The following is a 24,785-nucleotide window of genomic DNA, read 5'->3' on the forward strand; positions in this document are numbered from 1 at the left end:
ATTGGAAAGAAAAACGTGGGTACAAAGAAGGTAACTGCGAGGAAACCATAGGTAACAAAATAAATATTTCAGTTGATCGACGAAAGAAGGAAGTACAAAAATGTTCAGGAAAGTTCAGGAATACAGAAAGAAAAGTCGCTGAGGAATGAAATAAACAGGAAGTGCAGGGAAGCTAAGACGAAATGGCTGCGTAAAACATGTGAAGAAATCGAAAAAGAAATGATTTCAGAAGGACTGACTCAGCGTATAAAAAAACTAAACTCCTCCTGAACAGGCCATGAAGGCCCAACAATACTGACTGGTCGCCGTGTCATCCTCAGAAAATAGGCGTCACTGGATGCGGATATGGTGGGGCATGTGGTCAGCACACCCCTCTCCCGGCCGTATGTCAGTTTCCAAGACCGACTCAGCATGTAGGAAAGTCAAAACCATCTTCAGTGAAATTAAAAGCAAGGATGGTAACGTTAAGAGTGCAGAGATAATTCCAGTGTGAAATGCAGAAGAAAGGGCGGATAGGTGGAAAGAGTACACTGAAGGCCTTTACGAGGGGGAAGATTTGGCTGATGTTATAGAAGAAACAGGAGTCGATTCAGAAGAGATAGGGGATCCAGTTTAGAATCCGAATTTTAGAGAGCTTTGGACGACTTAAGATCAAATAAAGTGGAAAGGATAGACAACATTTCCTCAGAATTTCTAAAATAATTGGGGGAGGTGCCAACAAAATGACTGTTCACGTTGGTGTATAGAATGCATTAGTCTGGGGACATACCATCTGGCTTTCGGAAAAATATCATCCACACAATTCCGAAGACTGCAAGACCTACAAGTGCGAGAATTATCGCACAATCAGCTTAACGCCTCATGCATCCAAGTTGCTGTTAAGAATAATATACAGAAGAATGGAGAAGAAAATTGAGGATGTGTTGGATGACTATCAGTTTGGATTTAGAAAAGGTAAAGGCACCAGAGAGGCAATTTTGACGTTGCAGTTGATAATGGAAGCAAGACTAAAGAAAAAGCATGGCACGTTCATAGAATCTGTCGACCTGAAAAAGTATTCGACAGTGTAAAGTGGTGCAAGATGTTTGAAATTTTAAGAAAAACAGGGGTAAGCTATAGGCATAGACGGGTACTATAAAATCGGCGATACGATTCGCTGATGACATTGCTATCCTGAGTGAAAGTGAAGAAGAATTACACGATCTGCTGCATGGAATGAACAATCTAATGAGCGCAGAATATGGATTGATAGTATATCGAAGAAAGACGAAAGTAATGAGAAACAGCAGAAACTTAACATCATGATTTACGGTCACGAAATAGGTGAAGTAAAGGAATTCTGCTACCTAGGCAGCAAAATAACCAATGACGGGCGGGCAGGGAGGACATCAAAAGCAGACTAGCACCGGCAAAAAGGGCATTCCTCTCCAAGAGAAGTCTACTAGTATTGTAAGGTGTATGCTTCGCCGGCGATGGGCGAGGCATGACAGAATCTCTGACCAGAGAGTAGTTTATTGTTAGTTGTTGCTTGTCGCGAGTCTGCGCTAGTCTGCGCGAGTCGACAGTAGAAGTCAGTCTGCACTTGTCTGCGCGAGTCGGCAGTAGTAGTCAATCGGATACGGTAGTTGGCGGTCGGCGCGTGCCTGCGCGTGTCGGCAGTCTGGTCGCGACTCTGGTCAGGACTCTGGAGGATGAGTATTGTTGTAGAAGGTAAAGAAGCAGCCTTGCGCATAATTAATAATGTACGTTGATTGTAATTTTATTTGTTCAGAAAAAAATGCCCCAATAATAATTTTTTTATAAAGTAACTCTTTTAAAGAAAAGTATTCATTTCAATTTAAAGAATTTTTCCACTCTTTTGAAGAAAAAGCATCCATTTTGATTTAAAGAATTTTTCCAATGCATTATCATTCCTTCCAAGAATCAAAAAAAGAATATATACGCCAGCATTGCACGAAGCTGTGTCGATAAATAAGAGCAGATATAGCTGCAGTTTTTATTGAGGTAAGAATTTTGCTTTTGTTACTCAGAATACAGGGCCGAAGGTCAGCGCTGCTGTCCTTATAAAATTTACCAGATATTATTATTTCTGTTACGAGGTTACATTTCATTCATGGTTCATTATTCAATTAATATTATTGTGTGGTTCAAGGACAATTTTCATTCATTAATTTTTTTGTGTGGGAAGTTTACGCATGGTTCCATTTTGCATTATTATTAAACATTATTTTTGTTGGGAGGTTACACTTGGCTCCATTTCCATTTTTTATTTAATAAAAAATATTGTGGGGAGGTTACACTTGGCTCCATTTCAAATTAACATTTATTAAAAATATTTGCGGGGAGGTTACAGTATCAAACATAGCCTTAATTTGACGGAGAAATTTCTGAGAATGTACGTTTGAGCATATATTGTATGATAGTGAAACATGGACTGTGGGAAAACCGGAATAGAAGGAAATCGAAGAATTTGAGATGTGGTGCTATAGATGAATGTTGAAAATTAGGTGGACTGATAAGGTAAGGAATGAGGGGGGTCTGCGTAGTATCAGAGAGGAAAGGAATATGTGGAAAACACTGATAAGGAGAAGGGACGGGATGATAGGATACCTATTAATACACCAGGGAATGATTTCCATGGTACTAGAGGGAGCTGTAGAGAGGGAAAACTATAAAGACAGAGATTGGAACACATTCAGCAAATAGTTGAGGTCGTAGGTTGCAAGAGCTCCTCTGGAATGAAGAGGCTGGCGCAGGAGAGAAATTCGTGGCGGGCAGCGTCAAACCAGTCAGAAGACAGATGACTCAAAGTAAATGATTCATTCTCTGTGAGCACTACGGCAAGCTTTGCTCACTACTATCCACGTGTTCATGGTTTCACAGCTAGTATGCCATGGTACGTTGCATTGTGAAGTACGTACATTAATATGTCCGTAGGAGGGCTACCTGCATCCCATACGAATTTTTTGGTGACTGTTTTTTTCGAAAGTTCAGTATTTTCGTTGATAGGATGTAAACTCGTTCCACCACGTACTATGTTTATTCCTAGTTTTGTATCAGTAAAGATAAGAGAAAAGTTTGTGTGAAAGTTTGACCCTCTTTAAATGGTTATTTCTTTTTGAATATAACGGCGACCTCTATTCTCCACTAATTCACGCGTTCACAGTTTCATAGCTAATGAAAATTTTTTCTGCATCGCATATGAGATTAAAATCTTTGCAGGACGACTGCCTACATGCTGCACGAATTATAACTCAGTTACCTTTTTTTTTTTATTATTTAAAACTCTGTGCGTGTGCCTTTGGTATCAGCTGTCTCCACTGCCCATTGCATTCGCCCATGGCTTAGCTTGCTCCCAGTAGCCAGTACTTTGTATATTGCACACTAATTACTAATTGCGTGAGTGATTTTGTGATTGTGAGCATCTGAATCGTGTAACGGTGAGTGGTGATGATTGCCCATTGTGTATCTAGGTAATTCTATTCCAGTCACATTTTAAGGAATGATCTGTTCTCATATGATTTAATGGCCTGCTTACGTGATGAATGTATTAATGTTTTTCCAAATTGTTAGCGCCACCTCAATGGCTTTAGGAAAATAAATTTCTGCCATTAACGCAAAAGGAATCCATTTGGTTACGTGAATGATTTTCCATCACCCGTACTATTGCCTGCTACGCTGACATTCTTGTATCCCACGAGATCAGTATATCAGCAAAGTGAAACTGGGCAAGAAGGGAAGTAATGAATGGAGACACGAACCTGTAATACACCGCTGTCCATCCAAGATGCAACACCCTGAAGGAAGCATCCAAATCAGGTGATATTGGCAGCGTGCATATGATTAGGATTTCAGCGAAGGTTCACATCACGGGCGCCATTAGAGGCACCTGTAAATTGTAAGGGGAAACAGCCGGCCCTGTGGACATACTGGAATTGTCCTTCTGTGCGGCCTTTTTGCGTATGCTGCTTCAGTATGCCTCGTAGAAGAGAGCGAGCGTCTTTCGAGCACGTTTCGGAGTTCGACAGAGGAAGAATAGTTGCCTATAAGGATTGCACTTTATCCTTCAGAGTAATCGGTGATCGTGTCGGACGGAACCAAGTAACTGTGATGAGGATCTGTAATCGCTGGACGCAGGACGGAACAACGGAGCAACAGGATCGAATGCACCCACCTCGTTGCAGCACTACAAGTGATGGCAGGCATGTTAAGAGCATGGCAGTGATGGATCGCTCTGCCACATCACGAACCATATCACGATAAATTCTGTCTCTTGCGCAACAAGCAATGTCTGCACGTACCATTCGACGTCGTTTGCAGCAGAGTGGACTCTCCGCAAGCCATCCATCGCTGCGTTTAGCTCTGCATCAGCGTCACAGGTGTTTGCGCCGACAATGGAGCGATGAACGACGAACATGGACAACAGAATGGATCGATGTTGTTTTTACCGACGAATACCGATTCTGCCTGCACCACGATTCAATGCCGAGTCGTGTAGCAGCGGTTTTAGCCAGCAAGTGTGGCAGCACTCAGTACTGGCTTCATCATCTTCCTCGCTTCACAGGCGGCTGTATTTTCAATCACGTGATCTTTGTACAATGTTTTATCTCGAAAATCAATTTGTCTGTGATATATCTCCCACCCTTCTTGGTGCTGCATTCTAGATGGCTAGTTGTGTATGACAGAACCTAGAGTAGCTTACGAGACATTACCTTTCCTGGCTTGATCACTTCACTTTGAGTAATCCGTTGTGCTAAGGAATAATGTAATCCGATTATTGGGTCAGATGAATCCTGTATCAAGATGAGCCTTTTAGTCAGCGAACGTTGCGTCTTCGGACGAGCACATTCAGCCTCTGCAGAAAGATTAGGTCTCCATCACTCAGAATCAATACCTACAGAATTTTTCGTTAACCCGCACAGGAGGTAGCAAGTGTGACTCAGCTGGTAAGAAAGGTAAAGACAAATAGTGATTTTTGTTACACACCTTTCACTGATTCTACGCAAAAGTTGGAAAGGGCTTTATGTGACAACAATATATCAGGCTTTGCAGAATTGTTTTCAAATTGTTCGTCATCATTTATATTAAAGCATCCAGCCTTATCTATTAATTGTACATACAGTACAATTTTCAGGAATGTATAGCACATCAGTGAGTCAAAGACATTCCAAACGACTGTTCTTTACTTGGTATTAAATTATGTGCAGGTTCTGTCTACAATGCCATTCAACATCCAAATTGTGGTACCCAAATTGTTTTCTTATGGCATACTGTTTGCCTAATCGTACCAATCTGCGCTTAGTATTTGTACCAACAACATGACGGATACTTCGTATCAATCTACTTAATAGTACATCGGAACTTTCAATTGCTAATGGTGTGTATAATGTAAGTTTTCCTCGCATTTTACTTCCGTTTACTCTGTCCTGGCAAAATGGCTTACTGTCGCTTCACCTACACCTTTTAGTTTACGTTTATGTGTTATCAGCAAATGCGACGAGATACAGTGTCTCGATTTTTTTATGCTATTTCATCGTTACTGATAGGTTCATACAAACACTGCCAAAATTTCATTGACAAATCTTTTTCAAAACGTTGGTCCACGCTTAATTTTTATGAAACATATTAAAATTATCCCCGTGTACACCGTCAAACATTTTAGGAAATATATTTTATAAAAGACATTTGACAAAGATCTTTTACAGTGTAATAGAGACCTCAGGGGTTAATGAAAACACACACTTTTAACTGAAACGTTAAATTAAGTTACATTTATTAAACACAAATAAATTTAAAAAATAACAGCTGATTTGTTGACACGATACACAGCGGCATCACTGGGGACTGCCAGTAGGGTAGATAAGGACGTCATGAACCTGAAACAAATAACGTTTTGCTTACATATTCACAAGTTTACAAAAACAATTATAGGAGCATTAAAAATAAAGCTGCACTCAACCTGAAGGTTAGGCTGAACACTATCGCGCATTACTAGGAGTGCCAGTATTGAAGGTTGTATGCCTGGTCCTACTTCCTGCCTATGAACTGACTTTACCCAGCCGGAAAGGGGGGAATCTACAGTGGAACGTAGACTCCAAACCATGGTGTATGTTGGTAAATGGTTCAAATGGCTCTGAGCACTATGGGACTTAACTTCTGAGGTCATCAGTCCTCTAGAACTTAGAACTACTTGAACCTAACTAACCTAAGGACATCACACACATCCATGCCCGAGGCAGGATTCTAACCTGCGACCGTAGCGGTCGCGCGGTTCCAGACTATAGCGCCTAGAACCGCTCGGCCACTCCGGCCGGCTGTAAGTTGGTATTTTCATCTTTTAACAGATCACTCACGTAGATGGAAGAGGTCACAGAAAAATCCTGCGGCCATCTGAGGATCGATCACTGAAGCTTAGCGCTTAAACTCTGACGTATACTCACCTAACCATAGAACCACTGTGCAAACCATTTTGCGAAATGTCGCCTAAGATTTATAAGCTGTTACAAAATAATATTGAATTAGTTATCCGTACAGGGTAATAACGTGAATCGAGTCACAACCTGGAACACAGGTGGGCCGACATTCGTGTGGAAAGCTGGTGATTTGATTTGCTATTTAGAGATTTAGTCGTGATCTTAATCACGGCACCAGTGAAAGTCACTTGGCAGATAACTCTCGTTCAACGCATTGAAGACAACGTTGTTACTGTGTTCTTCACTCCGAAGACTGGTGTGACGCAGCTCTCCACGCGAGTGCATTCTTTGCATAACTTTTGCAACTGGCGTCCATTTGCAGCTGCTTACACTACTTAAAGCTTGGGCTCCATCTACGGTCCCTCCCCGCCCACTTCCCCACCAAACACACACACACACACACACACACACACACACACACACACATTGACAAACTGACGAGTCCCTGTTCCTTGATGTTTGAGCATCTGCCCTATCAACCGAGCCCTTCTTTTAGTCAAGCTGTGCCGTAAATTTCTATTATCGCCAGTTCTGTTCAGTACCTCGTCATTAGTTATTTGATCTATTCATGAGATAGCATTCTCCTGTAGCAAAATGATTTAAAAAGCATCATTTCTCTTATGTCAACTGTTTATAGGCCACGTTTCACTTCCATAAAGGCTACACTCCAGAAAGATTAAATACAAATTGGATAATTGTTCTTCTGAAAGGCAATATTTACTGCCACTGCAATGTTCACGTAGGGCTACACTGTAAAGTTATCGGCATTCATTGCAATCAGTTGCCGGCCGTTGTGACCGAGTGGTTCTAGGCACTTCAGTCCGGAACCGCGCGACTGCTACGGTCGCAGGTTCGAATCCCGCCTCGGGCATGGATGTGTGTGATGTCCTTAGGTTTGTTAGGTTTAAGTAGCTCTAAGTTCTAGGTGACTGATGACCTCAGATGTTAAGTACCATAGTGCTCAGAGCCATTTGAACCATTTTTTTGCAATCAGTTGTAATTGCCAGCCTCATAATTACACTGTATATTCATAGAGGATAATAGTAAACAAGAAAAATTTACATAACAAATGCCTACCATCTTATGAAGAGTAATTTCGCTGTGCAGTTGGCGACCACGAAAGAAAAAGCGCAACAAATGTTGTGTACCAGAATGGCCCAAGCAGACGTATCGGTCTGTGGATTTTCGTGCATACAGCCTCAATATTAGTCACCTGAGAGCTCGCAGTCGTTCCCAAACTTATATGAGGCATTTTAAGCATCATTAAATGCTAGCATCAGAACTACTTTTCTAATTTTTTTGTTGACGAACTTCCATTATTTCTTGCTGAGCCGCATGCAGTATTCGTTTGATTTTGAAAAGTGAAATCTAAGTAGACGACTGAGCATTATCTGACAGGCTACCTCCGCGTTTCACTTATGTAACCTACTTTTTATCAGAGAATCCTGTAATATAAAGCTTTTCCTTTTGAAAATGGTTGGCATTAGTTGTGCTGAGATTGTTTTTCAATGAAATGACTCTTTCCCTGTAGGCAGCTACGAACAAAAGTGTATGACAGGATATCTAAGATGAATTACTGAATTTTACTACAGAAGGAATCAATTAATATTTATTCTCGGAAAACTCTATTACTGAATTGAGAAATTAAATTCTGTAACGTCAATGCACGGTACCAGTCTTCTCGGGAAGAAACATGTGTACTTACTTGGACTCGAGGGTGCTGCGACAGCATGTAGAGAACGGCTTCAGCCACGTCCTCAGACTCCAGGCAGGGTATCATGTCGTATATGTTCGGAGGCACTCCTTTGAAGTTCGAGATGAACTCTGTCTTCACAGCTCCCGGAGAAACTTCCTGTTGAAGGATAAGATACTTTTTTTACTAAAAAAAAAGGTTAAAACAGTAATCTAACTGCCAAGAGTAAAATCATTTATTTCTTAGTAAACGACACTTGTCATTTCCTGTTCACAGGTCAATGTAATGTGATACTTCTAACACTCACAGTCTTAGACATGTGTTACTACACAAGGATGACTTAAAAATCGAACTAGTCATTTGATGTTACGTGCGCAAAAAATCCATAAGGGACATTATTCTGAAGTTACTGAAGTCGACATTTGGTGATGTGATCGTGAAGTGGAAACCGAAGGGGCAGCTAAATCAAGGCCAGCAGATGTCACGTACTGACGGACAGCGGCCGCCGAGCTTTGAGGAGGGTGGTTCTAAGAACTCGCATGAAACCAGTGGGAGGAATCATTCGTGAGTTCAAAGCCCGTCAGCAGTCCGGCCAGCACAACGGCCGTGCGTAGAGAGTTAAGAAGAACGGGGAACAATGGACGAACAGCTCGTCTTACGCCACCCATGTCGGTAGTCAGTGCTAAGCTACGCTTGAGGCGGTATAAACAGCGACGCCGCCGGACAGTAGTTGATTGAAAACGAGTAATTTGGAGTGACGAATCGCTGTACCCCGTGACAACCCGATGGAAGAGATTGGGTTTGGCATCAGTCCATGACTTACACCCTTTTTAATAGGAGCGCTTAATTCTTGGCCTCCCACTCTTATTGTTCTCTCTTGGTTCTTGTATGTCTGTATATTACCCGTATACTTATAATGTCGTAAGTTGCTCTCGGATATCACTGCCGTGTGCTGTTTGGGACTGTGGACTCACCCCAACACGGATCTTGCTCTTCTTGGCGACCAGGTCCTTCCGCAGTCCTTCGAGAAGCGTCTTGACGGCGTGCTTGCTCGCCGTGTACATCGCTATGGCGCTGTTCGATGGCTGCACGTGGCCCAGTAAGCTGCGGACGCAAGGAGCAGCTGTTATATACGTGCTCGAAGACAGAAAAATATACTATTTGACATTTAGATTTTAAAAACTAGGAAAGCACCCCAACTCGAATGGTCAAAAAAGCATGAAAATCATTATTAAATAGCAAACACTTTCCTGGTGTTCTGTGAAATATATGCGAGTAATATCAGCGTGAGTCACACGTAATTCTATCTTCGTCTGTGACACTCATTTGTCATATGACGGTGACCTAAGCAGCGGAAAGCCGGTTCGTGCCCAAGTAAGAAATACACTCCTGGAAATTGAAATAAGAACACCGTGAATTCATTGTCCCAGGAAGGGGAAACTTTATTGACACATTCCTGGGGTCAGATACATCACATGATCACACTGACAGAACCACAGGCACATAGACACAGGCAACAGAGCATGCACAATGTCGGCACTAGTACAGTGTATATCCACCTTTCGCAGCAATGCAGGCTGCTATTCTCCCATGGAGACGATCGTAGAGATGCTGGATGTAGTCCTGTGGAACGGCTTGCCATGCCATTTCCACCTGGCGCCTCAATTGGACCAGTGTTCGTGCTGGACGTGCAGACCGCATGAGACGACGCTTCATCCAGTCCCAAACATGCTCAATGGGGGACAGATCCGGAGATCTAGCTGGCCAGGGTAGTTGACTTACACCTTCTAGAGCACGTTGAGTGGCACGGGATACATGCGGACGTGCATTGTCCTGTTGGAACAGCAAGTTCCCTTGCCGGTCTAGGAATGGTAGAACGATGGGTTCGATGACGGTTTGGATGTACCGTGCACTATTCAGTGTCCCCTCGACGATCACCAGTGGTGTACGGCCAGTGTAGGAGATCGCTCCCCACACCATGATGCCGGGTGTTGGCCCTGTGTGCCTCGGTCGTATGCAGTCCTGATTGTGGCGCTCACCTGCACGGCGCCAAACACGCATACGACCATCATTGGCACCAAGGCAGAAGCGACTCTCATCGCTGAAGACGACACGTCTCCATTCGTCCCTCCATTCACGCCTGTCGCGACACTACTGGAGGCGGGCTGCACGATGTTGGGGCGTGAGCGGAAGACGGCCTAACGGTGTGCGGGACCGTAGCCCAGCTTCATGGAGACGGTTGCGAATGGTCCTCGCCGATACCCCAGGAGCAACAGTGTCCCTAATTTGCTGGGAAGTGGCGGTGCGGTCCCCTACGGCACTGCGTAGGATCCTACGGTCTTGGCGTGCATCCGTGCGTCGCTGCGGTCCGGTCCCAGGTCGACGGGCACGTGCACCTTCCGCCGACCACTGGCGACAACATCGATGTACTGTGGAGACCTCACGCCCCACGTGCTGAGCAATTCGGCGGTACGTCCACCCGGCCTCCCGCATGCCCACTATACGCCCTCGCTCAAAGTCCGTCAACTGCACATACGGTTCACGTCCACGCTGTCGCGGCATGCTACCAGTGTTAAAGACTTCGATGGAGCTCCGTATGCCACGGCAAACTGGCTGACACTGACGGCGGCGGTGCACAAATGCTGCGCAGCTAGCGCCATTCGACGGCCAACACCGCGGTTCCTGGTGTGTCCGCTGTGCCGTGCGTGTGATCATTGCTTGTACAGCCCTCTCGCAGTGTCCGGAGCAAGTATGGTGGGTCTGACACACCGGTGTCAATGTGTTCTTTTTTCCATTTCCAGGAGTGTACATACATCTAAAAAAGTTTTACATCACTTCGGTACCGAGAGGTCCGGAACCTGTACAGAAATTTGGAATAGAGATCACAGAAGCATCATTTCCGCCATTTATAATGTTCATGAAAACAACAGATTTCATGTTGTACCACCATACAGCGAGACCTTCAGAGGTGTTGGTCCAAATTGTTGTACACACCGGTACCTCTAGTACCCAACAACACGTTCTCTCGCAGTGATGCATGCCTGTATTCGGCGTGGCATACTATCCACAACTTCACCAAGGCACTGTTGGTCCATATTGTCCCACTCCACAACAGCGATTCGGTGTAGATCCCTGAGAGTGGTTGGTTGGTCACGTCGTCCCTGAACAGCCCTTTTCAGTCTTTCCCAGGCTTGTTCGATAGGGTTCATGTCTGGAGAACATGTTGGCCACTCTAGTCAAGCCATGTCGTTATCCTGAAGTAACTCATTCACAAGATGTGCACGATTGAGGCGCGAATTATCGTCTACGAAGACGAATGCCTCGCCAATATGCTGCCTATATCGTTGCACTATCGGTCCGAGGACGGCATTCACGTATCGTACAGCCGTTATAGCGCCTTCCCTGACCACCAGCGGCGTACGTCGGTCCCACATAATGCCACCCGAAAACAGCAGGGAATCTCTACCTTGCTGCACTCGCTGGACAGTGGGTCTAAGGCGTTCCGCCTGACCGGGTTGGCTCCAAACACGTCTCCGACGATTATCTGGTTGAAGGCATATGCGACACTCATCGGTGTGGAGGTCGTGATGCCAATCCTGAGCGGTCCATTCGGCATATTGTTGGGCCCATCTGTATCGCGATACATGGTGTCGTGGTTGCAAAGATGGACCTCGGCATGGACGTCAGGCGTGAATTTGCGCATCATGCAGCCTATTGTGCACAGTTTGAGTCGTAGCACGACGTCCTGTGGCTGCACGAAGAGCATTATTCAACGTGGTGGGTTGCTCTCAGGCTTCCTCCGAGCCATAACCCGTAGGTAGCGGTCATCTATTGCAGTAGCAACCCTTGGGCGGCCTGAGCGAGGCATGTCATCGACAGTTCCTGTCTCTCTGTATCTCCTCCATGTCCGAGCAACATCGCTTTGGTTCACTCCAAGACGCCTGGACACTTCCCTTGTTGAGAGCCCCTTCTGACACAAAGTAACAATGCGGACGCGATCGAACCGCGATATTGACGGTCTGGGCATAGTTGAACTACAGACAACAGAGCCGTGTATTTCCTTCCTGGTGGAATGACTGGATCCGATCGGCTGTCGGACGCCCTTTGTCTAATAGGCGCTGCTCGTGCACGGCTGTTTGCATCTTCGGGCGGGTTTCGTGACATCCCTGAACAGTCAAAGGGACTGTGTCTGTAATACAATATTCACAATCAACGTCTATCTTCAGGAGTTCTGGGAACCTGGATGACGCAAAACTTTTTTTGATGTGTGTATATTGCATGATATCAGGAAAGTCTTTCCTGTTTAATATTGTTGTCGTTTTCTAACAAGCACCGACAGAAAATTCAAACGAAAATCATTTTCAGACTCGGAGATGAGTCTGTTCATCAACGTCATTTGTGTGTAAAACTCTGTAGTTGTATACAGTCGGCGTTTGAAGCTGCAGAGGCACAAGTTGCGGAACTAACAATACCTTGCAACACACGATTATGACGAGCATATTCACAGGAGTTACATAAATGAAGTATCGTTCGACAAAAAACTAAACATTTCCTTGAAACGACATAAGTTAATACATGCAATACAAATAGAGTGATGTGTCTAGAAATAGAAGTTGCTGCGGTACCGTAAGCTGTTCCCCTATTCGTCATACACGTGTGTGTTTCGGTGGAGTAATCAAAACTCAGCAGAATGGAATAGTATGTTTACATGACTGGTCAACCTGTGGGCAGGTTGCATTATTTTCGGCATATACGCCTAAGAGAGCGGTGTTAAAAGCTGCAGTTACCACACTATTCAGATTTTTGCCACGATTTTTGGACCCGGCTGTGAAACATATATGAGGTAATTGTTAAGTTTTTATGAACTAATACCTCTTATGACTTGTGAATCTGCTGGTCATTATCGTTTGTTACAAGCTGTTTATGCATCGGCTTGTACTGCTGTAGTCTTTACTTTCAAATACCTGTTGTACAGAAAAACACTAATTTACAGGTAAATAACCTTGATGGTACTCATTTTTAATGTATTTTAGTCGTTAAAGCTCAGGTACTTCACCTCTTGGTTCAAATGTTCTCTATTAAATATAGGAAAGATTATTGAGTTTAGTGATCGAATAAAACAAAGTTTGTTGAATTTTGCAGAAAGCGTTCAAAATGAAATTGTGAAAAAGTGCCAGCACATACAATGGATGATTCAAAAGTAGTTTTAATTTCATGAGGGCTATGTTTTGTCAACCTCCGACCGGCAATGAAATTAAAACGACAATGAAAGTACGAGGCAGCTTAGTGCAGATTTGTTGCGCATTGTCTGCAGTAAGCCTGTCTATCGCGTTACTTCGAACTTGTCAGTTATGAGCTCACAATGCGCGCGTAAAGATGCCTAGAAAATAGTAAAGGTCTTATATGTTTGTCCTATGTATATTGAGCGACAAGTGTTGCGTGTGAGCTCATATATGCCTGATATGTTGATTTCATCCGTGGGTGTACCCTGTGTTCTGAGCTTTTCCTGTGTTATGCAGTCTCTCCTGTGTCCATTTGATGTCCCTGTTTCTTTAATATACTGCCTATTCTGTGGACTGTTTCATTACTGCAGGTGAGTATGTGGCACTTCGTTGTGTGTGTGTGTGTGTGTGTGTGTGTGTGTGTGTGTGTGCGCGCGTGTATGTTGTTGCTCTTTTGTGTATGGCATGTGTTGTGTATGGCATGTGGTCACTATCTGTGTGTTCTGCAAGGTCTTGTTTGGATAAGGACTGTTCATTCTCTTATCTTGAGATAGCGAAATTACTTCAGATATGAAGTGATGTGTTAACTTGTCAACCGCATCATTTAGTTGCAGATGACATGATAATGTACAGAGGCTCCTGCGCAGTCGTGTAACACAATTTTAAGGTAATGGCAACAACAAACAAAAACTGTCCTTAGATCCGATTTTCTGGATCAGTCATCACTTAAAACCGCCTTTCACAGATGTGAAATGAATAAAACCCTTAGACGATGCTACAAAGGTGCTCAAGCATGTATGGGTGATATAAAAAACAGTGTCTTCCGTAATAGACTGGTCTTATACCCAATAATTTCAATAATTTTATCTGTAGACATGGCCAGCTAAAGAGTAGGAAATTCATATGATAACTGCTGTAATCTAATGTTACAGCGATGATACAGAATAGTGATACAAGAGAGACAATGGAGTACAGTATCTCGTCATTCCATATTCCATGAAATGCTGAGGGTAAGATCAGTATTAAATTTACAGAGGATGTCTATATTGCACTCAGTAAGATACAGAGGGAAACGACGACATTAATGGGAGTAGGTATGAGATAATTATTACGTCCAGACTGTTAAATATGTATGGTGTTCTGAAGTAGTTGAGCAGGCTACAAGTAATGGATACCACAGAGAAGGCTACGCCAGTGAACTGCAAATAACGTCGTGTTACTCTCAAGTACAACGTCCGGTGGGCTGACAGACGCTGGGCAAGTAGATGAGAGAACTATTCCTCCGTACCTGCTGATGTGGATGATGAAGCCGTCGTCGACGCCCCGGCTCAGCATGTCCTGCACGGCCTCCCTGGTGCAGATGCTCAGACCCAGCACGTTCACGTCCAGGATGCGCTTCCAGTCTTCCGTCTTGCCAGCTGTTTCAACACAAACAAGCGCTTTTCAGGAGGAAAACATCGGCGAGAGTACAATTTTAACATACTCTACCTCTTGTAAATGTGAGTGCAGTAACACAAACAAGCAATAATTTTTACTCAGAACACTATTAGCTAGAAACTTTTTATACGGGAAATTAAATTCATTTGTTATTACTATCCCCGTTTGGGCCATACGGGATCACGTGATGTACGTACTGATAAGCCAAAACATTATGACCACTGCCCCCTCGCAACGCCGGATGCCGCCTGGTGCGTTGTGGGCACGTGACGCAGTAAAAGAAGTATGCAAGCGAAGTAGACATGGACGGAGGAACACGCTAGCAAAGATATAAGCTGCAACTGGGGAAATTTATTGAGATAAGTGACTTTGACAAAGGGCGGGTTATTATTATGCAGAGCCTCTGAAGGAGTATCTCGAAAACGGCGAAGCTGGTTGAATGTTCACGTGCTTCTCTAGTGAGCATCTACGGAAAGAGTATGCGGAAAGAACTTGCCCCCCTTCTAATAGCCGTGTACCGCAAGTCTCTAGAGGAACGGAAGGTTCCAAATGATTGGAAAAGAGCACAGGTAGTTCCAGTTTTCAAGAAGGATCGTCGAGCAGATGCGCAAAACTATAGGCCTATATCTCTGACATCGATCTGATCATCACTGCTGCGTTAACTTTTAAACACATTCATAACTGGCCGTGTCATAGTTATTTGTAGAAATAATCCTGTTTCGGCCTGAAGGAGAACATCAGATTAATCGAATGTATGACATTCTCTATCAGAGAGAGTAGAACTGCTTACACGAAGCTGTAGGGTTTCGTAAATACAATCGCATACTTACACGTCAGATCGCTGTCAATGCCCAAGCCAGCGTTGTTAATTAAAATGTCGACACCAGAAAGGTTTTCTTTGATCCACTTGAATGCTGCCACGATGCTGCTCTCGTCTGCTACGTCGCCCTTAATCGCGTGCAGTTTACCAGGGGCGTCCTTCAGTGCTAATGCCTGAAAAATATATGAATAAATAATTAAAAAAACAGCGGATGGAGCGGTGTGTCTCGCAAGGTTCAAGAGTCAAAGCTGCGAGGAACAGCTGAGCATGGTTCACAGTAAGGAATGTCGAATGCATCCTTAGCCAGTGCTTGAAGTGACTACTTTAGAGTGGAAGTAGATAAATGCTTCGATATCTTGAACGATATGCCTTACCTGAACTATGAGTACACAGTGTTTTCACCACTGCGTATCCCTAAACGGTAATAAGTAATAGCTGATATTGTACAAAATAAAATTCAAAAAATGTTTCTCTTTATAATGATAAGACTCCTACTTCAGACTTAGTTACCTTCGCTACACTCAGTGCTCCGTGTAAACAAATACGGTAAATGGCCACAAATTGTAATCGGGCTTTCAGTCAAAAAGTCAAAGGTCAAAAAACAAACAAGACAGTTCGCGAACAGCTCAACTACCTACTCTGTACTCAGGAACAGTGCTCAGAGTTCGCAAACCACTACAGAGTGAAAGTCGAAGTCAAAAGTGAAATGAAAGTGAAATCTCTTTTCACTCAGAACTCCATCGACTTTCAAAGATTACTACTACCACCAACATACTGAGTAATGTCAGAAATACAGCGGTCCGGTAAAGGTTTCTGTTTACAAATGTTTACATTTCCTACCTGCAGGGAAACCTTCCACTTGAAGAAAGTGTCATACAGGTTGACTCCTGATCTCAGTTATGGCTGTAGTTTCGTGACGAAGAAGCAATGAAAAAATGTTAAACAACAAATACAACTCAATATTGAAAAAGGAATGGTACAGTGTCGGTTGACTGAGATGACAGCCCAGATACTGAAAGCAGAGATGAGGAGTAGAAAATACAACAGTATGGGGAAAACATAGTAGAAGAAATAAAGCAATTCTGGTGTCCAGAGAGCAATAGAAACCCGTGACAAGAGGGACATCTAGAGCAGATTCACTCACGTGAAAAGATTTCTGCTGCAAAAGATCCTTTCTTACAGTGCATATTCACACAGAACTGACAAAAAGTTACTGAAGCCGTACAACCGGAGCGCAGTACTGCTTAACAGAAAGAAACCGTGAGGAAAAATCCAGGAAAAAGGAAGACGTAATATTTTAAATGCAGTATCACAGAATGGAATTAAACATTAAGAGCACAGGTCACCTAGGAAATGAACATGTAAGGGAATGCATTTACTTCGAAGGAAATCTAACAACAGAGGTAAGTGAGTTCGACCACCCTCCCGTTCTACAATACGGAGTTGTGTCTGTCCTGTCCTCCACGGAGGGCATTTATATGCAAATCACCGCATTAATGTACGGTCCCTGACTAAGTGTTGAGTCTAATAGCACCAGTCGCGGGAACAAAAGCATTTCTTAGAAACGAGATAATCCGTTAGCACGTGCAGTACTGATAGGGTCATATTACCCAAAGTAGAAATTGCCATATTGTACGTCCTGCCCTTACATATCACTGAGGTGCAAATGTGGAGTTACAACGAAATGATTAAAACACACTCGAATGAAACAGTATACAGACTTGACAAGAGCAACATCTGGGAATACTGCCTCATTTTCGGTGTATCCGCACTACAGTAATCCAGCATCAAAAGCATCATATGCCAAATAATGGAGCAGGAACATCAACTTCGTAGCAGTTCATTGGCGCGCTAATAACAACATAACACTTCATCTCGGTGCAGGAAATTGATCGTTGGTAGCAGAGTGAAGGCGAATGGTGATACACCGAACATTTAAATCGACCCACGGTTTGTCAGTTTGGAAGATTATAAAATCAACAGCAGGTGTGGCATAAAGGTTGTCCTGCGTAAAGAAATATACAGCCACATGACGGTGGTGTTTGGTTCTCTTTGGTGGCAGTAGCTCTGACGTAGTACGCAAAACATTCTTCATTCGGACTGCAGTTTTTGTGTCTTGGTCAGGAATTGCAAAGTGATAGACCTCTCTCTTTTCATACCACGTAACGTTTAGAATGAACTTCAGTACTGAGTTTTAGTTATATAGTTTTGATTAAGCACACAATTAGTTTCCTAGTTAATTAGATACATTTTTTTATTTCAAATTTTGCATTTCAAGAAGCTTAAAGTTTTATTTCCAACACTGTTCACATGTGCAACACAGGGCCAAAAAACCGTTAGTTTTGCTCAGCAACTGAACACGACATCTAAAGTAAACTTTATTTGAGGACAATTTTTTTTAAAATCAATTTATCCAGTTTTCGCAAATATAGATAACTTACAACGGTAGTTCATAAAAAAATACGTTTGGTCACTGTACCACACGCGTTCCTTTCTTATGTTTTCATCTTTGGTGAACATGTTCTCATCTGCCACAAATGTTTTTGCTGTCTGCATAATAACATGGGCTTCTTCCATCTGTTAGGGGGAAGGTCCACAGTTATATGCCTAGACAAAATGTTAGATTCTTCTTTGAAGGCACTCACGTAATGCTAACGAGCTTTAAAGTCGTCCAAAAGAACAGCTCCACCAGCCTACAGAGCCCACTCTTGAAAGTGACAGTTAGACGATACTGATCCACTGTCTCTAGCTGTGTCAAAAGTTTTGAAGGTGACTCTAAGTCTATAGTTTTGGTGTTTAGCTTTCTTTGGGGGGGGGGGGGGGGGGGGGGACTGCACCCTGCCTAACCTGCCTCATTGTAAGATTTCGAACGAATATAGCTACCACGCTCCATTAGTTTTCTAAAAGAATATCGACTGTGGTTGTAACAGTCTTCATAAATATTGTCCAATGTCCAGTCATCAACGCTCCATAGCACGCTTGTCGTGGTATTTTTGAAGATGAATGTGCTTATGCACTGTGACTCTTAGTTCCTCCAGTTGGTGGCCGTCACATTTCGGAACTGTTCCTTCGCCACCATCAGACTAACAATCACTATTCCTCTTCAGTGTGTCGGTGTGAATGTTTGCTTTATACCATGTAATCTGCATGAAAACGACCCATCCCCCACTACAGCTACCTCTCCCAGTGAGTGCAACGTATTCTTTCACGTAGCAGCTTATCAACGGCCATTCGATTTGTTGGCTTTCACTCACTCATAGGTGCTGTTAGTACGTGGACTTCTCTATCAAACACAACAACGGTCTTGACTCTCGTTATGTGCACAGATACATCGATGTGAGGGCCGTAGAGTCACCTTCATACCGAACTAGCGGTTGTATACTTAGTTTTACAGATGAATGGCATTTATAGCTACTCAGACAGGTTATTCTCAATTCTTAACGATGTATGAACTTCAGACTTTATGAGTACATCAGGGGATTATTAAAGGGCAATTACTTTTCACAGTACGTTCAAACGATCTAGTGGATACCGATGAAAGTTCCATGAGCCATTTCTCTAGCAATACTGTTATTTACAGAAAATACTAGAAAGTTGTAGCGAAATGCAGAAAGACCTACCGAGGTTGGCTCTCAACGTAAAAAAATGTAACTTACTGCAGATAAATAGGCGGAAAGACGCATTATTGTATTACTGCACGACTGCAGAACAATCACTAGAAGTAGTCACATCTATTTATTATGTGGAAGGATGTTCAGAAGGTATGCTCCATCCACATAGAAGATAAATCATAAAACAGTCGTGAGTATGGAATCGGTAACAGATAGGATTGTTATAGGAAATTGGGAAGACCCAAAGAAGAGGAGCACATTTCTTCGGTGGTTCATTTAGTAAGCGCGAAAGCTACTCAGAGATACTCATCCAATTCCAGTGACAGATGTTACAGGAGAGTCACTATGCTCACGATGAGTTTCATTATTAAAGTTTCGGGAACCTACGTTCGTAGAAATATGAACCAATAAACTGCTTGTTCCTACGCATATCTCACGGAAAGATGATGAAGACAAAATTAGAGAGATTGGAGTTCAAACAGACGCTTAACAAGAGTCTTTCTTCCCGCGCACCATTCGCAAAGGGAAGAAGGAAGAAGGGTTGAACGTTATTAACAGTGCATCACCAACACACACCATAAGGTGGCTTGTGGAGTGTAGATACAGATCTAGGAGGTCATTGGGCCAATGGCTATTGTGTTCTGTAACCTGTAACAGTTAACATGGAACTGGAAGGCGTAAAACAGAGAAAACTGCATGTGGAAGGAGAAGTACAGTACGCAGAACAAAGGAATGATTATTTTGCGTTTAATACGCTACTGGCCATTAAAACTGCTACACCACGAAGAGGACGTGCTACAGACCCGAAATTTAACCGACAGGAAGAAGTTGCTGTGTTTCGCAAATTATTAGCTTTTCAGAGCATTCACACAGGGTTGGCACCGGTGGCGACACCTACAACGTGCTGACATGAGGAAAGTTTCCAACCGATTTCTCATAAACAAACAGCAGTTGACCGGCGTTGCCTGGTGAAACGTTGTTGTGATGCCTCGTGTAAGGAGGAGAAATACGTACCATCACGTTTCCGACTTTGATAAAGGTCTGATTGTAGCCTATAGCGATTGCGGTTTATCGTATCGCGACATTGCTGCTCGCCTTGGTCGAGATCCAATGACTGGTAGCAGAATATGGAATCGGTGGGTTCATGAGGGTAATAAGGATCGCCGTGCTCGATGCCAACGGCCTCGTATCACTAGCAGTCGAGATGACAGGCATCTTATCCGCATGGATGTAACGGATCGTGCAGCCACGTCTCGATCCCTGAGTCAACCGATGGGGACGTTTGCAAGACAACAACCATCTGCACGAACAGTTCGACGAGGTTTGCAGCAGCATTGACTATCAGCTCGGAGACCGTGGCTGCGGTTACCCTTGACGCTGCATCACAGACAGGAGCGCCTGCGATGGTGCACTCGACGACGAACCTGGGTGCAAGAACGGCGAAACGTCATTTTTTCGGACGATTCCAGGTTCTGTTTACAGCATCATGATGGTCGCGTTCGTGTTTGGCGACATCGCGGTGAACGCACATTGGAAGCGTGTATTCGTCATCGCCATACCGGCGTATCACCCTGCTTGGTGGTATTGGGTCCCATTGGTTACACGTCTCGGTCACCTCTTGTTCCACTTTGAACAGTGGACGTTACATTTGAGATGTGTTACGACTTGTGGCTCTACCCTTCATTCGATCCCTGCGAAACCCTGCACTTCAGCAGTATAATGCACGACCGCATATTGCAGGTCCTGTATGGGCCTTTCCGGATACAGAAAATCTTCTATTGCTGCCCTGGCCAGCACATTCTCCAGATCTCTCGCCAATTGAAAATGTCTGGTCAATGGTAGCCGAGCAACTGGCTCGTCACAATACGCCAGTCACTACTCTTGATGAACTGTGGTATCGCATTGAAGCTGCATGGGCAACTGTACCTGTACACGCCATCCGAGCTTTGTTTGACTCAATGCCCAGGCGTATCAAGGCCGTTATTACGGCCAGAGGTGGTTGTTCTGGGTACTGATTTCTCAGGATCTGTGCACCCAAACTGCGTGAAAATGTAATCACATGTCACTTCTAGTACAATATACTTATCCAATGAATACCCGTGTATCATCTGCATTTCTTCTTGGTGTAGCAATTTTAATGGCCAGTAGTGTAGGTAAGAAAGAGAGCAATGAGTGTCACCTAGTAGTTGAAAGAGAGAGAGTACAGAAAGAAACGGACTGAGTGGTTTGGTTACGGGAGGTGTGTTTTCTGGGAAACGCCCACCTTGACCCTGTCGACCCTCCTAGCCAGGCCGACGACGGTGAGTCCGTGTCTGAGCAGCGCCTGTGTGATGGCGGCGCCGATGCCGGAGCTGGCGCCTGTCACCAGCGCGACGCGGCCTGCGTACGTCTCGATGCCCATGCCTGCTGCTGTTGGCTACCCTGATGCGACTGACTACCAAGGCCGGCCCCACTCCCTTTATATAGACGCGATCTCCGGATTCGGGGAAAAGTGCTGCGTCACCATCATTCCCCTCCACAGCGACAACTCGAGCTCCACCCGGATACACCTTGACTGATAAGGAAGGCGGAGATCCGCACACTCCCTCTGGCACTACCTTATCGCCATTTGTCGGCCGGCTCCACAAGTATGCAACTTGACTGATAAGGAAAGCAGATCTGTACACTTCCTGTGGCCTTGTCTTACTGCCACCTGTAAGTCGCACATCTCACCAATGTGTCGGGTGGTAGAGGAGTAATGTAGCAAGATAATGAACTAGCTGTACAATACTGTGTTTTGAATGGCACTTAACTTCAAAAATTTAAATACCTCATAGATATCATTCAAACTAAAGGACTAGCCAAAGAAACAAACTATGCTAGGATCAAGATTATGGAGACAGCATACTGAAGTGAAGCTGGTTGAAGGGACACTTGGAATGTGGCAGTGGATCATGGAGAGGATGCAGGCCGAAGGCATCTACGTTGTTGCATGACGGATATTCTGCTGAGTAGCAGTTTCTCGAACCAGCATTCCATATGAGCTAACCAACTGCCACTTTACCTGATGTTGCTCGCAATCAGGAAATTGGGCTATATACAGCTCTAACGAGAAGCAGCAGAAGTGAGAGTTAGCATTACAACTGGAGTTAACGAAATAATCGAAGTTAAGGAATTCTGCTACCTAGACAGCAAAATAAGCCATGACGGATGGAGCAAGGAGGGCATCAAAAGCAGACTAGCACTGGAGAAAAAGGCGTTTCTGGCCATGAGAAGTCCGCTAGTATGAAACATAAGACTTAACATGAGGAAGAAACTTTTGAGAATGTACGTTTGGAGCACAGCATTGTATGGCAGTGATACAATGACTGAGGAAACCAGAACAGAAGAGAATCGAAATAACTGAGATGGGAAGCCACAGAAGAATGTTGAGAATTAGGTGGACTGATAAGGCAAGAAATGATAAGATTCCCTGCAGAATTGACGAGGAGAGAAACAAATGGAAAACATTGACAAGAAGAATGGACTGAGTGATAGGACATCTGTTAAGGCATCAGTGGATAACTTTCATAGAACTAGAAAAGAACTATAGAGGATAAAATCTGTAAACTGTAAAGACTTAAACTGGGATACATCCAGCAAATACTTGAGGTTGCAAATGCTACTCTCAGGTGAGAAGGTTGGCACAGCAGGTGGCGGGCAGCATCAAACCAGTCAGAAGACTGATGACTCAAGAAAAACTAGGGTCAAGCTGCACAGCTCAGCTTTCATGTCCAGCACCTAACTCACTGCAAATAACAATCTGAATCTGTGATCCTGCAGTCAAATAGTCTATCCACTGCTGAGATTAGTGAATTAATAAAATAAAAAGATACACAAATAATTAATAAAAAAGATTCTATTCCAACGCCTTTAATTAATGCAGATGACAACACAGAATTATGTTCAGTAACGTTGATTCAAAAAAATTCCGATAAGAGCGAGTAGAACTCACGCAATGAGGGTTCTATACAAACTCAGTTATGTGTAGTGCCAGTTCATCGTCCAGGGAAATCGAGAATCCCGACGATTTTTGCCTGTTCTCGATATCGATATAGGCAAGATATATGTAGGCAACGGCCATGCCGCGGTGGATACACGGGTTCCCGTCAGATCACCGAAGTTAAGTGCTGTCGGGCGTGGCCGGCACTTGGATGGGTGACCATCCCGGCCGCCATGTGCTGTTGCCATTTTTCGGGGTACACTCTGCCTCGTGATGCCAACTGAGGAGCTACTCGACCGAATAGTAGCGGCTCCGGTCAAAGAAAACCATCATAACGACCGAGAGAAGGGTGTGCTGACCACACGCCCGTCCTATCCGCATCCTCATTTGCGGATGACACGGCGGTCGGATGGTCCCGATGGGCTACTTGTGGCCTGAGGACGGTGTGCAAGATATAAGTCAACCTATTTCCTGAGAAAAACGGGTCTTGACAAAAGGACAGACACATAATCAGATAACAAATTATTTAAAAAAATATTTTTTCGTCGATATATATACACTCCTGGAAATGGAAAAAAGAACACATTGACACCCGTGTGTCAGACCCACCATACTTGCTCCGGACACTGCGAGAGGGCTGTACAAGCAATGATCACACCCACGGCACAGCGGACAAACCAGGAACCGCGGTGTTGGCCGTCGAATGGCGCTAGCTGCGCAGCATTTGTGCACCGCCGCCGTCAGTGTCAGCCAGTTTGCCGTGGCATACGGAGCTCCATCGCAGTCTTTAACACTGGTAGCATGCCGCGACAGCGTGGACGTGAACCGTATGTGCAATTGACGGACTTTGAGCGAGGGCGTATAGTGGGCATGCGGGAGGCCGGGTGGACGTACCGCCGAATTGCTCAACACGTGGGGCGTGAGGTCTCCACAGTACATCGATGTTGTCGCCAGTGGTCGGCGGAAGGTGCACGTGCCCGTCGACCTGGGACCGGACCGCAGCGACGCACGGGTGCACACCAAGACCGTAGGATCCTACGCAGTGCCGTAGGGGACCGCACCGCCACTTCCCAGCAAATTAGGGACACTGTTGCTCCTGGGGTATCGGCGAGGACCATTCGCAACCGTCTCCATGAAGCTGGGCTACGGTCCCGCACACCGTTAGGCCGTCTTCCGCTCACGCCCCAACATCGTGCAGCCCGCCTCCAGTGGTGTCGCGACAGGCGTGAATGGAGGGACGAATGGAGACGTGTCGTCTTCAGCGATGAGAGTCGCTTCTGCCTTGGTGCCAATGATGGTCGTATGCGTGTTTGGCGCCGTGCAGGTGAGCGCCACAATCAGGACTGCATACGACCGAGGCACACAGGGCCAACACCCGGCATCATGGTGTGGGCAGCGATCTCCTACACTGGCCGTACACCACTGGTGATCGTCGAGGGGACACTGAATAGTGCACGGTACATCCAAACCGTCATCGAACCCATCGTTCTACCATTCCTAGACCGGCAAGGGAACTTGCTGTTCCAACAGGACAATGCACGTCCGCATGTATCCCGTGCCAACCAACG

The 24,785-nt window shown here is 44.6% G+C and overlaps 1 protein-coding gene and 1 pseudogene across 1 annotated transcript; one reads left to right on the forward strand and one right to left on the reverse strand.

Annotated features, from left to right (window-relative positions):
- Positions 1-5,778: 5,778 nt before the first annotated feature.
- On the reverse strand, positions 5,779-21,674 carry LOC124777667 (dehydrogenase/reductase SDR family member 11-like). Its single transcript, XM_047253147.1, has 6 exons — positions 21,520-21,674; positions 15,656-15,818; positions 14,677-14,806; positions 9,141-9,270; positions 8,179-8,325; positions 5,779-5,876 (listed from the first exon to the last, which is right to left on the reverse strand). The coding sequence occupies exons 1-6, from the start codon at positions 21,655-21,657 to the stop codon at positions 5,835-5,837; spliced, it is 750 nt and encodes a 249-aa protein (XP_047109103.1). The 5' UTR covers positions 21,658-21,674; the 3' UTR covers positions 5,779-5,834.
- A 1,672-nt stretch (positions 21,675-23,346) lies between these two features.
- Positions 23,347-23,464, forward strand: LOC124778706 (annotated as a pseudogene).
- The last annotated feature ends 1,321 nt before the right edge of the window (positions 23,465-24,785 follow it).

Source organism: Schistocerca piceifrons, chromosome 2 (assembly GCF_021461385.2).
Source record: "Schistocerca piceifrons isolate TAMUIC-IGC-003096 chromosome 2, iqSchPice1.1, whole genome shotgun sequence".
Lineage (NCBI taxonomy): Eukaryota > Metazoa > Arthropoda > Insecta > Orthoptera > Acrididae > Schistocerca > Schistocerca piceifrons.